The 15067-nt window shown below is 36.4% G+C and overlaps 1 protein-coding gene across 1 annotated transcript in view; it reads left to right on the forward strand.

The window, feature by feature from the left end:
• Positions 1-15067, forward strand: part of UNC13C (unc-13 homolog C) — a gene marked incomplete at both ends in the record, with an annotated part of 586714 nt that overhangs the window by 524884 nt on the left and 46763 nt on the right. Inside the window, 3 exons of the mRNA XM_082853041.1 lie at positions 263-319; positions 6426-6506; positions 14510-14657. Coding sequence (XP_082709167.1) covers positions 263-319; positions 6426-6506; positions 14510-14657 — 286 coding nt within the window. The remainder of the gene's footprint in view (positions 1-262; positions 320-6425; positions 6507-14509; positions 14658-15067) is intronic.

Raw genomic sequence — 15067 nt, forward strand, 5'->3', positions numbered from 1 at the left:
ATACACTAGCAGTAACCCATTCAGTAACTCAGACTAAAACTTCCAGAAGTAGATGCCTATGAAGATAGTTGTATTGCCAGCAGTACTAGATATCTTTGATCCAAGTTGTAAAATAGACCAGTTAAGGGCTTATGGCATTAAAGTCACAAATATAATAAGAAAAATAGAGTACATTGTCTATTGACTACATTTCTACTTTGAGAGTTACTGAAGATCTTATGACTTAGTCCTCTTCTCTCCTTTTCTATGTGTGTGTCTCTAGGGACCCCAGATGATTTTCATTGCAGCTAAAGATCTGGGACAACTATCCAAACTGAAGGTAATAAGAATAAAGCAATTACTAGTTGTCTATGAAAAGTAATGAGCTGACTACAACTCTGGAGAAACCAGCCTCCTATTAGTAATGGTATTGAATATGGCAGGACTATAGGAGAATGTGTGTCTGGGATCTCACAATCTGCTTTAAGAATGAATCAGATCAAAATTTAGGGACTGAATTGTACTGTCTTCTTCTCCCCATTCGTAGAGCAACTGGGAATTTTTGACTTTGTGTTGAAGCATTACTGCTTTAAATTAGACTAAATTAGAGAGCATATTTTCTTCTCTATAGTAAACTGACTTTGTATGAATAAAGGCAAAGAATGCTTCATAGAAATCCAGAAAAGTCTAGAGAACTCTTAAGGCAAGAAACCTAATGCGGGAAAATAAACTCATCAAAGCAGACATTGAACTCGTCGACATAATCAACCCCATTATAACAAGGATTTGCTGTATAAATAACCTTACCTTTTATTATCGCTTGAGACTCACAAGACTTCGCAGTTGTGCAGGGAACCTCAGGTTTTTTCCCCTCTAGAATAGGAACTTGATTGGTTAAAATATATATTGCAGTTCTGTGACGGGCTTTTTTCACTTAGCATAATGTCCTGCAGGTTCATCCATGTTGTAGTACATGGCAGGATTTCCTTCCTTTTAAAGGCTGAATAATATTCTACTGTAAGTATATACCATGTTTTTTATCCATTCATGTATCAGTGGACCACATATAGGCCAACATTGTGCCTGTAGCTGAAATATTTGTTCCTGTTCCATTACTACCTATTAGAATATAGTATAGCATGGGGGTGGGTTGCAGATACTGACCACCTTGGCTCAAATTCTACCTCAGCTGCTTCCAAGCATGTGATACTGCCGAAAGTATTTAACCTAATTTTCAGATTTGGCATTTGTAAAATCCAGACAATGTTAGCACCTGGTTCAGAGGATTGTTGTGAGGATACATGAGATAATGCATGCATTATCTTTGCATGGTGCCTGTCAAGAGTCTGCCACCTCCCACTCACAGAGGTTATCTTGCTTCCTCCCCCAGCTGGCAGCTCAGGGTTAGGTATCACTGGCACTGTTTTGTGTGTACAACACAGGCAAAGGATAATCCATTTGACTGTATAATTACTTACTGAGATAAAATAGGTGCCCCATAATGTAAGTACTTTATTATATCACCTTCATTATCCCCTTTGTCAAAAAAAAATTAAAAGCCAATAATCCATTTAGAAGACATAACCATGACATAAAATTCTCACAGGTATTCAGTGATGTCGGTGGTTCAGAGGGAAAGTAGAAGGTAGATGTCATTGTCAAACTATCGTTTTGGATCTTGATCTCCATTGCTTTCTTTATCCCTCTTATTACCTCCCTGACATTTCTAGTCCCTACTTTGAAAAATGGATTTATATAGTATTGAAGTTTCTCATAGAAAACCATGAAAGTGAAACATCACAGTGGCTTATTACAAAAGAAATAGCCCTGGCTATGTGTCTAGCATTCTGTGTGACATCGGGAAACATATTCCATCTCCCCCAGCTTCAGTTTTCTGAACTGAATGTTTGTTATATCAGCTATAACTATTTCAGTTTCAAGTGATGGAAAGCCAGACTAACAAAAGCAAGAAAGGAATTCATTGTTCCATGAAACTTTATACTCCTGGGATAACTCTGGTTTCTATCACTGCTTGATTAGGAAGTCCAACAATGTTACAGAACCCAGTTACTCCACTGTCTCTCAACTCTGCTCTTTCCTTGTTTGACTTACTGCTTTAACAAACCTCCCTTCCTGTTTGTAAGATGGTTCTCTGCTTATATCTAACATTTTTGAACTTGAAATCTTGTTAAAAAAAAAAAAAAAAAGAACACCCCCCTTGGTTCAAGGAATTCCAGCAAAATCCACTGGCACATCATCAACTCTAATAGAATATTATCACCACTCCCAAGCCAACCACTGTGGCCTGGGGAATGGCCTATGCTATTTGGCTTAATTCACATACCCACCCACCCCTGAGCTGGGGGTGCAGGCAGCCCTGTTCAAATCTTACGAACACTAAATGGGAGAGACCGGATCCTCAGTGGGCATATGCACGCTACCTGGGAAAAATCAGAGTCCACAGAAAACATCACACTTTAGGTCCCTTCATGGCCTCAAAATTTCCTCAATTCAGTGAATTCTCTTTTGATTATAATGAACTAAAAGCAAATTATGAATAAAATGTCCTAAAAGAGTTAAATTCATTAAGACGGAAATAATCTGAAGGACTAAAAATAGATTCGTGTTATCCATAGGTGATGGAAAAATAACTTAGTTTTAAATCATGTTTTCCAATTATTGTCCCTTGATTTTTAAATTTTTGGTCCATTTAGTTGTTATTATTTGAATTACAGAGCAATAAGCCCTCTATATTGTTATCTAAAAAATTAAAACTCTAGCCAAAACACAGAATTGAAAATTTTTTAACTGAAGTTGATTTATTGTGTTGTGAATTTCTGCTATACAGTAAAGTGATTCAGTTATCATATATATACATTCTTTTAAAAATTCTTTACCTTTGTGGTTTACCACAGGAGATTGGAATAGTTCCCTGTGTTATACAGTAAGACCTTGTTGTTTATCCATTCTATATATTATAATGGTTTGCATTTGCTAACCCCAAACTCCCAATCCATTCCTCCCCCAACCCCCCCTTTGGCAACAAGTCTGTTCTCTATGTCTGTGAGTTTGTTTCTGTTTTGTAGATAGCTTCATTTGTGTCATATTTTAGATTCCACATATAAGCGATATCATGGTATTTGTCTTTCTCTTTCTGACTTACTTCACTTAGTATGATGACCTGTAGTTCCAGCCGTGTTTTGCTGCAAGTGGCATTATTTCATTCTTTTTTATGGCTGAGTAGTACTATTGTATATATGTACCACATCTTCTTTATCCATTCATCTGTCAATGACATTTAAGTCGTTTCCATGTCTTGGCTATTGTGAATAGTGCTGCAATGAACATAAGGGTGCACGTATCTGAGTAGGATTGCTGGATTGTATGGCAACTCTATTTTTAGTTTTTTGAGGAACCTCCATATTGTTTTCCATAGTGGCTGCACCAACTTACATTCCTACCAACAATGTAGGAGGATTTCCTTTTCTCCACACCCTGTCCAGCATTTCTTATTTGTAGTTTTAATCATGGCCATTCTGATCCGTGTGAGGTGATTCCTGATTGTAATTTTGATTTGCATTCCTCTAAAAATTAGTAATGTTGAGCATCCTTTCATGTGCCTGTGGCCATCTGTGTGTCTTCTTTGGAGAAATGTCTATTTAGTTCTTCTGCCCATTTTTTGATTGGGTTGTTTGGTGTTCTATTGTTGAGTTGTATGAGCTGTTTGTATATTTTGGAAATTAACCCTTCTCAGTCACATCACTTGCAAATATTTTCTCCCAGTCTATAGGTTGTCTTTTCATTTTGTTTATGGTTTCCTTTTCTGTGCAAAAGGTTGTACATTTTTTGGTTTGTTTTTTATTATTGTTTTTAACACCTTTATTGGAGTATAATTGCTTTACAATGGTGTGTTAGTTTGTGCTTTATAACAAAGTGACTCAGCTATACGTATATCCCCATATCCCCTCCCTCTTGCATCTCCATCCCATCCTCCCTGTCCCACCCCTGTAGGTGGTCACAATGCACCAAGCTGATCTCCCTGTGCTGTGTGGCTGAAAAGCTTGTACATTTGATTAGGTCCCATTTCTTGGTTTTTCCTTTTATTTCTGTGGCCTTGGAAGACTGACCTAAGAAAACATTGGTACAATTTATGTCAGAATGTTTTCCTATGTTCTCTTCTAGGCAGAACTGCAAATTTTATAAAGCTGTTTTCCCATATTTTACTAGAATGTCACTTTCAATGTTTTCATTTTAAACCATGGGTCTTTTCATTTTCATGTATTAAATTTGAAAGCATATTTGATCCACAGGAAAAGCATCATTTGAAATAATTGTATTGATGAGTAAATTCAGAAATCCTATATAGAAATATTAACAGATGACTACCTTACTTAAAAGAACAAGGAAAATAGAACAATGAGGGAAACTAATTGCTTTTCTGCATGTGATTATGATTTAGGATTAATTCATTAAGCAAACATTTATTCAGATGTTGACATATTCTATATTACTTCATCCTCTGGAACTTTATAATGTATGTATATTAAGTATGCCCAACTTATCACTATTTTATGGGATCAGATTTATTTGGCATAACACTTTTTAAAAAATGAATACATCTTTATGGACGGGTGATACAATATCAAAACCAGTTACTAAAAATACATCTGAGACTATGAATTTATGCAAGCAAGGAGTAACTCATTACAAGACATTTTCAGAGACTACCTTATTTCAATGAGCTATTGCTAAATCCCAGAAAATCATTTCTTGTAAGAATTGTATTTTTCTATAGCACTAACATATATTATGTATTAGCATCTATTAAAAAATAATATGACCTCATCAAAAAGCCAGTCAAGATTGATGAAGTCAGAGAGATTTATTTAATATAAAGTAAAGCATTTCTCTCTATAATTTGGCAAAAAATTTCCATCCTTTTTTTGGGTCTCAATGGGTAGTTAATATTCTAACTACCCATTTTTAAAATATTTTTAAAATATTAAATGGACTCATGTTTGTGTTGAAATCCCTATATCCGAGAAAGAGGCAGTGAGACGCAGAATTGTATATCATGGGTCCAGCATTATACCATGTTTTCAACAATATTCAAAGGAGTGTGATTCCATTCAAGCATATTGAATCATTTAGGATATGCTGAAGAAGTACAATTCAATTACGAAAAACATATTGAGGGCCTAGCAGGTGATAATTGCCAAGATAGGCACTGAAAGTCTGCAGAAGTGAGTAAAACATATAGATTATCTTCAGAAAGTCATGGCCTCTCCTAAATGACAGAGTAAGACAAAGGCTAGAATAAGAAGGATGAGCCACTGTCTGTGACTGTACAATTCGTACATTGCACAAAACTGTCCCACTAAGGGAGTGAATGATGGCCGACTTACGGACCATGCAACACTTGCTAAGCCACATGTATTGATGTGCAGCTGTGCCCCGTAGAAAAAGAGGCACCTTTTATTACTAACCAAAAGCACTGATCCCTTGACCAAGTCATGTATTCTCAGAGCTACATCAGCTTTCCTTCTAATTCACAAAGAGGCACTTACATAAGTTAGAATTTAAGTTCCAGGAAGATAAAAGTCTGTCTTTTATGAAGCAATATATCTGTCACCTAGAACAGTGCTGGCACATAATAAGCACTCAATAAATATTTGTTGAATGTTGTTGACATAGAATAGTGGACGCCCTGGGGAGATTATATCAATATGGGGGTCAGGAATTTCTAAATTTTTCTTTTAGACAAAGTTCCTTTATTGTTGTCTTCAACTTTCTACCATCATTTCCTAAAGAGAGAGTTCATAGTGAACAATGAGGAAAATGCATTGTTAATATGGAAATCAGTTCCAAAATACTGAAAAATGACTTTAAAATATAGAAAATCTCCAGAGCCGAAATCAGTTAATTCTTTAGGAATTTTCCTGGTAATGACTAAGCATTAAGGGTATCCGAGAAAGAAAAAGTGGGAGCATTATACTTAAAGTAGGTTTTATCAGTGATAATTGAATGAGGCTAAAATTTACCTCCTAAATCCCTTACATGATGGACCTTCCTCTGTGTGACAGAACAGAAAGCAGGAATTAAGATGGAAAAGCTTGGACACACATTTTCCAGGTTTATCTCTTTTTTTTTCCCCTACCATTGGCTTGCAGGTGAAAAATAAAGCCACCTATGAATCAAAGCACTGCTTTTTAAGTAAACATTTAAAAGCATTTTAAAATTAAAACATTCAAAAGCATTTCTTCTTTTAGCAAAATGGATTTTTGTTAAATATTTGACAAAATCATTCTCTAAAATGTGTTCATATGAAAAAGATATCTCAAATGGGAAATATCTGCATACAGGGATTATATACAGATTTTGTTTGAAAACAGTTGTTAAATAAGTGAACTGGTAATTTTATAAGCAGTTTTTCACTTGTTTTCCAGGAGCACATGATTCGAGAGGATACCAAGGGTCTGACGCCGAGACAGTGTACTATAATGGAGGTGGTCCTGGCTACCATCAAGGTAAGGTTATAGTGTCCCTGGATATGGATCCAGAGTTCTCTGTGTACCCTCAGAGAAAGGTACCCCCATATGCATGTCTGTAGAGCTGTGCCATCCATAGACACAGTAGACAGTTGTACACATACATTCTGGAAGTGTGTCAGACTTAGGCCATACTATGTCATTATTACATCCATATTGCTCTGCCCTTAGAGTTGCTTCCTTTGTCTACCTTTAGAAAATGTGTTTGAAATCTATGTTTAACAGGTGTTTTCAAAGAAAGACATGTACCCCCAAAGCCCAGTTAAATAGGTACTTCAGGGGATTTAGGGTTAACAGAATTTCCGTTTGTGTTTTCTGTGCTTGCTGAAATGGTTTTGGAAAGATCAATTTTCTCTTCTCTCTTAGTAAGGACAATAATTTAGTTTTCTCCTGAAAACGCAAAGGCATTGCATTGTGTGCATCAATTTTTCATAGCCAGAGGTTAACCAAAAGTTATTGGATTGTGGGCTAAATATAGGCAGATCTCAAAACATAACTTAGAAGTTCTTTGTTTTCATGTGATTCTTTATAGATTTATATACATAAATTTTATATTTATATGTGAAAGTTTATTAAAGAGTGAAAAATTAATTCATCTCCTAAATTTGGACTGTGTCCAATGTCTCAATACTTCACTTGGGGAAGCATCTGTTATCAAGGATGTGTGAATAGTTTAGCAAAGAACTGTGAGCTACCACAAGCCATTTTCCAAGCACAGAATAATCTCACTGGATAGAAACAGACACTGCAACGGTAGTCATTAACACAGAGTTCTATTTGTATAACAGTTGGACACCTTCAAAACACTATTACTTCATGACTTTTGTAGCTTCAGCATTTAATAAGAGGACATCTTTTGCTGCTTCAGTGTCAAAAACTGCAAAATGAAATTTGTGAGGTGACTATTTTGTGACACCTGGTGGAATGTGGCAAGTGTGAATTTCAGCAGTGAGATGACAGTGATGGAGATTCTAAAGATGCAGCCAGAGTATGGGCTGGAAGTATAAACATTTTGCAAAATCTTTTTTTTTAATGGTAAACATGAAAAAACCTGTTCTTTTTGAAAATAATTTTCAAAAATATGAATAAGAAATGACTGACCCTATGGAGTTACAGAAGCACTAATGGCTACGGAAGTGATAGTAGAAAATATAACTCCGAGGCACACCATGAAAAAAAAAAAGTAAGATTTTTAAAATCAGAATTCAGCCCTTCATAGATTTTATAAGGTCAATGGATGACTCTAAGAGAGAGCACAAGAAAAATACGTTCTGTGAAAATAGAGAATGGCATTCAATGTACTGACAGGCCTGGCTCCTGTTCCTAACCCCAGCATTTCTCTAATTCTTCTTAGTGGGGACAAATGACCACCTCCTGCAGGACTAGTTCTGCCCAAACTCTGGGACAATCCTGATCCCCAAGCAGATCCCCCTGATCTACGTGTTGACAGCTCAACTATCCCATTTTCCTTCCCAGGTCATCCAATGATATTTTAGTTCAGCCTCAGCCACCAGACCCTTGCCTTGCTCTTCAGGAAAAAACTACTGCCTGGTGTCCAAGATCCAGCAAATGGATCCACATCATTATCTTGTTCTCCAGGACCAGAGTCTGACCCTGGTCCTTCTGAACCTCAGAGTCTGAGGTCAGGTCTTCAGTCTCCTTATTTCCCAACTTTTTCTCTGGGGTCCCCATGCTACACCTGCTTTACCTGCTTTGAGACCCTCTTATCTTTTCTGATTCTGAAATTCGCCCTGACTACAATGCACTAACCGTAATGTTGACTGAAAAGGAATTCAGGAGAAAGAGGAGTACTACTTAAAAGAATTGTAGCCTCAAGAGCTAGTGATTCAATGTCTGCTGGGAGCCCAGCAAAGGGAATACTGTAAGGCAGAGACTTCATGAGAAAGATATTCTTATACCGAAGCAGTAGATGCTACCCAGGCTGCCAAAGACATGATCCTTAATTCCTCTTTAGCTGAATTTAAGCAAATAAGCTGGAAATGAGAAAGTGAGAACTGAAGGAAGAGAATGCTATGGAATTTGTAGACTATAGACTGAAATAGTGTTTGCATTATTTCAGTCATCTTTCGTATACGTAAATTCTCTCTCCTGATCCTTATAAGCATCCTGGGTGTTAGGTACATCAAGAATGATCATTCACATTTTACAGATGAAAAAGCAGAGGCTAAGCAGGTTTAACTTGTTTGGCTAAGGCCACAGAGTTGCTTGATATTGGCAGAGCTGAGAAAAGATTCCAAACTCTAAAATCAGTATCCTTGCTTCTATGTTTCATTATTTAACTAAATGTTAACAAGGTGTAGGAAAATGTAGCAAGCCAAAACAGGTAATATTCCTACAGGGAGATTAGTTCTTTTTAAGTTAAAATACTGTATTTTTTCTTTTTAATTATTTAAAATAATGTGAAATCCTTCAACCTCTACACAAGTACCGATGAAAATATTAACTTTCTTAAATACTAAAATTCTAAGTGGACTGGATTAGTCATACCAGTTGCAGGTAGTTTCAATTGTAAGTTAAAAGGATAGAACATGGCACAAGAAACAGAATTACAATGATCTGCCGCAGCTGGCGTGGTTGGCCTTAGAGACATTACATTTACCTGCCAACACTGAGCCAAATCAACAGTATTTGAAAATAAAAGGACAAGGCAACAGCTCTGAAACAGACAGCTAACAACTTAATCAGTATGTGCAAGCTGCTGCAGAGGCCAATGGAGAAACCCTATTTAAAGTTGAGCTTTTGAAGAAGAACTACAATCCTGCATCCTGTGGACCAAAAAACACATTCTCAGAAACTTAGATAAAGTTAAAAGGCAGAGGACTATGTACCAGATGAAGGAACAAGATAAAACCCCAGAAAAACAATTAAATGAAGTGGAGATAGGCAACCTTCCAGAAGAATAATGATAGTGAAGATGATCCAGGACCTTGAAAAAACAATGGAGGCAAAGATTGAGAAGGTGCAAGAAATGTTTAACAAAGATCTACAAGAATTAAAGAACAAACAAACTGAGATGAACAATACACTAACTGAAATGAAAAATACACGAGAAGGAATCAGTAGCAAAATAACTGAGGCAGAAGAACGGATAAGTGACCTGGAAGACAGAATGGTGGAAATCACTGCTGTGGAACTGAATAAAGAAAGAAGAATGAAAATAAATGAAGACAGCCTAAGAGACCTCTGGAACAACATTAAATGCACCAACATTTGCATTATAGGGGTCCAAGAAGGAGAAGAGAGAGACAAAGGACGAAGGAAATATTTGAAGAGATTATAGTCAAAAACTTTCCTAACATGGGAAAGGAAATAGCCACCAAAGTCCAGGAGGCACAGAGTCCCAGGCAAGATAAACCCAAGGAGAAACACACTGAAACAAACAGTAATCAAACTGACAAATTATTAAAAGCAGCAAGGGAAAAACAACAAATAACATACAAGGGAACTCCCATAAAGTTAACAGCTGATTTCTCAGCAGAAACTCTACAAGCCAGAAGGGAGTGGCATGATCTAGTTAAAGTGATGAAAGGGAAGAACCTACAACCAAAATTACTCTACCCAGCAAGGATCTCATTCAGATTCGATGGAGAAATCAAAAGCTTTACAGACAAGCAAAAGCTAAGAGAATTCAGCACCACCAAACCAGCTCTACAACAAATGCTAAAGGAACTTCTCTAAGTGGGAAATACAAGAGAAGTAAAGGACCTATAAAAACAAACCCAAAACAAGAAAATGGTCAAAGGAACATATATACCGATAATTATCTTAAACGTGAATGGATTAAATGCTCCAACCAAAAGACACAGGCTCACTGAATGGATACAAAATCAAGATAAATATATATGCTGTCTACAAGAGACCCACTTCAGACCTAGGGTCACATACAGACTGAGAGTGAGGGGATGGAAAAAGATATTCCATGCAAATGGAAATCAAAAGAAAGCTGGAGTAACTATACTCATATCAGATAAAATAGACTTTACAATAAAGACTGTTACAAGAGACAAGGAAGGACACTACATAATGATCAAGGGATCAATCCAAGAAGAAGATACAACAATTATAAATATATATGCACCCAACATAGGAGCACCTGAATACATAAGGCAACTGCTAACAGCTATAAAAGAGGAAATCGAAAGTAACACAGTAATAGTGGGGGACTTTAACACCTCACTTATACCAATGGAGAGATCATCCAAACAGAAAATTAATAAGGAAACACAAGCTTTAAATAATTGATATTTATAGGACATTCCATCCAAAAAACAGCAGATTACACATTCTTCTGAAGTGCACATGGAACATTCTCCAGAATAGATCACATCTTGGGTCACAAATCAAGCCTCAATAAATTTAAGAAAACAGAAATCATATCAGGCATCTTTTCTGACCACAACACTATGAGATTAGAAATCAATTACAGGGAAAAAAACGTAAAAAACACAAACACATGGAGGCTAAACAATAGGTTACTAAATAACCAAGAGATCATGAAGAAATCAAAGAGGAAATAAAAAAATACCTAGAGACAAATGACAATGAAAACATGATGACCCAAAACCTATGGGATGCAGCAAAAGCAGTTGTAAGAGGGAAGTTTATAGCTATACAAGCCTACCTCAAGGAACAAGAAAAATCTCAAGTAAAAAATCTAAACTTACACCTAAAGGAACTAGAGAAAGAAGAACAAACAAAACCCAAAGGTAGCAGAAGGAAAGATATCATAAAGATCAGAGCAGAAATAAATGAAATAGAAACAAAGAAAACAATAGCAAAGATCAATAAAACCAAAAGCTTGTTCTTTGAGAAGATAAACAAAATTGATAAACCTTTAGCCAGACTCATCAAGAAAAAGAGGGAGAGGACTCAAATCAATAAAATTAGAAATGAAAAAGGAGAAGTTAAAACTGACACCGCAGAAATACAAAGGATCATAAGAGACTACTATAAGCAGCTATATGCCAATAAAATAGTCAACCTAGAAGTAATGGACAAATTCTTAGAAAGATACTACCTTCTAAGACTGAACCAGGAAGAATTAGAAAATATGAACAAACCAATCACAAGTACTGAAATTGAAACTGTGATTAAAAAACACAGAAAAGGGTACCCTCCTACACTGTTTGTGGGAATGTAAATTGATGCAGCCACTATGGAGAACAGTATGGAGGTTCCTTAAAAAACTAAAAGTAGTACCACCATATCATCCAGCAATCCCACTCCTGGGCGTATATCCAAAGGAAACCATAATTCAAAAAGAGACATGTACCCCAATGTTCATTGCAGCTCTATTTACAATAGCCAGGACATGGGAACAACCTAAACGTCCATTGACAGATGAATGGATAAAGAAGATGTGGCACATATATACAATGGAATATTACTCAGCCATAAAAAGAATGAAATAGTGCCATTTGCAGCAACATGGATGGACTTAGAGATTGTCATACTGAGTGAAGTAAGACAGAGAAAGACAAATATCATATGATATTGCTTGTATGTGAAATCTTTTTAAAAAATGGTACAAATGAACCTATTTACAAAACAAATAGAGTTGCAGATGTAGAAAACAAACTTATGGTTACCAAGGGGGAAGGGGGGAGGGATAAATTGGGAGTTCGGGATTGACATATACACACTGCTATATATAAAATAGTTAACTAATAAGAAACTACTGTATAGCACAGGGAACTCTGCTCAGTACTCTGTAATGACCTATATTGGAGTAGAATATAAAAAAGAGTAGGTATATGTATATGTATAACTGATTCACTTTTTTGTACAGCAGAAACTAACATAACATTGTAAATAAACTACTCCAATAAAAATTAATTTAAAAAATTAGAGTATAACTGTGACATTCATGCAGTTATAAAACTTGTCCAGAATATTATTTAACTCATCAATTAATGAGGGAACCAGTAAGATCTTATAACTGGCTCAAAGAAGATTTCCAAGAACCACACATAAAGATAAGCAATGAGGAAAGCTGAAATAAATTTACAAATAGAGGCAAAACAGATCTAGCCACAAAACAGTCATCAGTTGCATCCCACCAGAAATAATTAATTTGCACTTCTAACAACTCTCAGTTGCCAAGAGATCGTGAAACATCATTGTAGCTGCTGCTCGTTATTCTTCCTGTACTTTACTAATTTAATTCTCCAGCACTTATGCTCGGGTTTGACAAAACTGAAGTTTGTCTGGGAAACACTGAGAGGGAGAATGCCCTCCCCTCCACAGATGCCACCTAGTCCTAGTTCAGTTTATCCCACTGCTCTTTACAGTTAGGGTATGTTATTTCATCTGATACTTCCCTGGGTCATTACGTAAACAGAGCTCCAGAGCTCACCCCACCACTCCTCCAGGAAAAACAATCAAGTCCAAGTGAAACCTTCCCCTTTCAATACACTCATTTAATATTTTTCCACTTTAAGTATCATATCACCTTTCCTAAAGAAAGGAACTCTGATATTTTTTTTCATCCACCAAAGCACCTGAAACAATTCCAGACTCTCAGTCTTTGATAAATACTTTCTACATGTGAAAATATTTTAACATTTATATAAGAAGACCAAGGTATAGAACAAGTTTAAATATTACATCTTTGTTGACTCTTCAAAAATAAGAAAAGGCTCTTCCCATTTTGCTGTGCCTCCTCTTCATAACCATAGGTAGCTTTAGGTGCAGCTTGTGTTTTCACAGTGCGCCCAGCTGGAGTGGAAAGGAACTGTAAGTGGCCATGGGTTTTTCTTTGGGAGGATGGTGTCTGCAGTTGTAACAAACTTTCTTCAGGCCTGTGCCCTTAGTCTTCTCTACATTACGGTCTCTGAAATTACACTCAGATGCCTACAAATGCTCAGAATGTGTTTCTACTTAGGGAAGAAAACTAAGACAATTATGAATTTTCAGTTCACTGACATGTTTCACCTCAGAAATTTTTAAGAAGTGGGATAGAGGGATAACATATATCCATTTAGGAGAGTGTATCAGAATCATTTGTTGAGCTTTTCCAAAACATGCCATTCTGTGAGAATCCTAGATTGTACGAGGCAGGTTGCAATGAGGGTGTAGTTTAGCTTTGTTGGTACAGGGAGAGAGAGAGAACCATTTATCTAACATTAATAGAATACTATAAACACATTATCATCTCTAAATGGTTGGGAAATAACATCCTTAGTCCTATCACGTATCTCTAGTGAGTCCTCCAAAGTGATGTCTGTGCTTAATACCTGCAGCATTAGAAATGCTCATATCCCTCAATCACCTCATTTATTGTCAAATATATATGTTTTCTATTACCTTACCTATAAATATTGCAATGCTTTGAGTTTGCTGGACGACAAGAGCAAAAAAAGAAGAAGAAAGAAACTCTGTTTCATTGCATTTCTCAGACACAAGGTTCAGGAGATGTTGGATTTCCAGGGACCACTGTGCATCCTCAGGTTGGCCTATGTGTGCACCATTGTGTGATTAGCTCATGGGGAAGATGGGAGCAGTGGGCACCTGTCCTAGAATTGCAAACTAGTATCTAGAAAATACATGACCAGGAGAAACCTTCTTTATGAAATTTGACAACCCTGGATGTTTTTCTCATGTTCTGGAAACGGAAGTCAACAACCAAGTTGACACAGTATCTAAACCTGGCATTCTGTAAGCATGCTGGCCACTGCATCTTCATGATCCCATTTCTTTAACTTAAGTGTTGAATGAGAGGAAGAGTCTTAAGCTGTGAGGATCTGATGTCTGTGATGCAGAGCAACACTTCAGAGATACTGAGGGAACCTGAACTACGTGGTGATGACTTGGCAGTGGCCAGCTGGTGCTATTTCTTTGTATCTACCTCATGTTGATCATACTGTATTATTCCATTTGAGCCTCACGATTATGGCAATAAAATCCCTCATCTAATACTTCTTTCTAAATGCCTCTGCTTACATTATTTTTTTTCTTTTTAGCAATACTTTCATGCAGGAGGAAATGGCCTGAAAAAGAATTTCTTGGAGAAAAGCCCAGATCTTCAGTCTCTGAGATACGCTCTCAGTCTTTATACCCAAACAACTGATGCCTTGATAAAGAAATTCATAGACACTCAAACCTCACAGAGTAAGTAACACATTGGATGTGAGAATAAGTAAACTGAACACAACTAAACTTCAACATAGAAATCATTATAAATAATATCTCTGATTTGACTATAATAAATTAAAGCAGCAATAAGAATGGGTCATTATTATTCATAGAAAATTGCCCAATCTTTAGCAAATTTTTATAATTTCAGTAACACTGGGATATGCTCAATACTAAAACTATATAGAGTGGTTGACCTTTGCTCTTGCTTCTAATTTCATAAAATTTAGTAAACCCTAGTTTTGAATATCCATAACTGTGATATTCTCAATTTAGAACAAAAGAGTTAGTGTTTGTTGGTCTTTGTAACTTCCAAAGTAAGAGCATAATTCCCCAAATCCTGACTTCAAATGCAAAAATCTCCTGCTGTCGGGTTTTCAGGAGGG

Source organism: Leucopleurus acutus, assembly GCF_964270905.1.
Source record: "Leucopleurus acutus genome assembly, chromosome: 1".
NCBI lineage: Eukaryota > Metazoa > Chordata > Mammalia > Artiodactyla > Delphinidae > Leucopleurus > Leucopleurus acutus.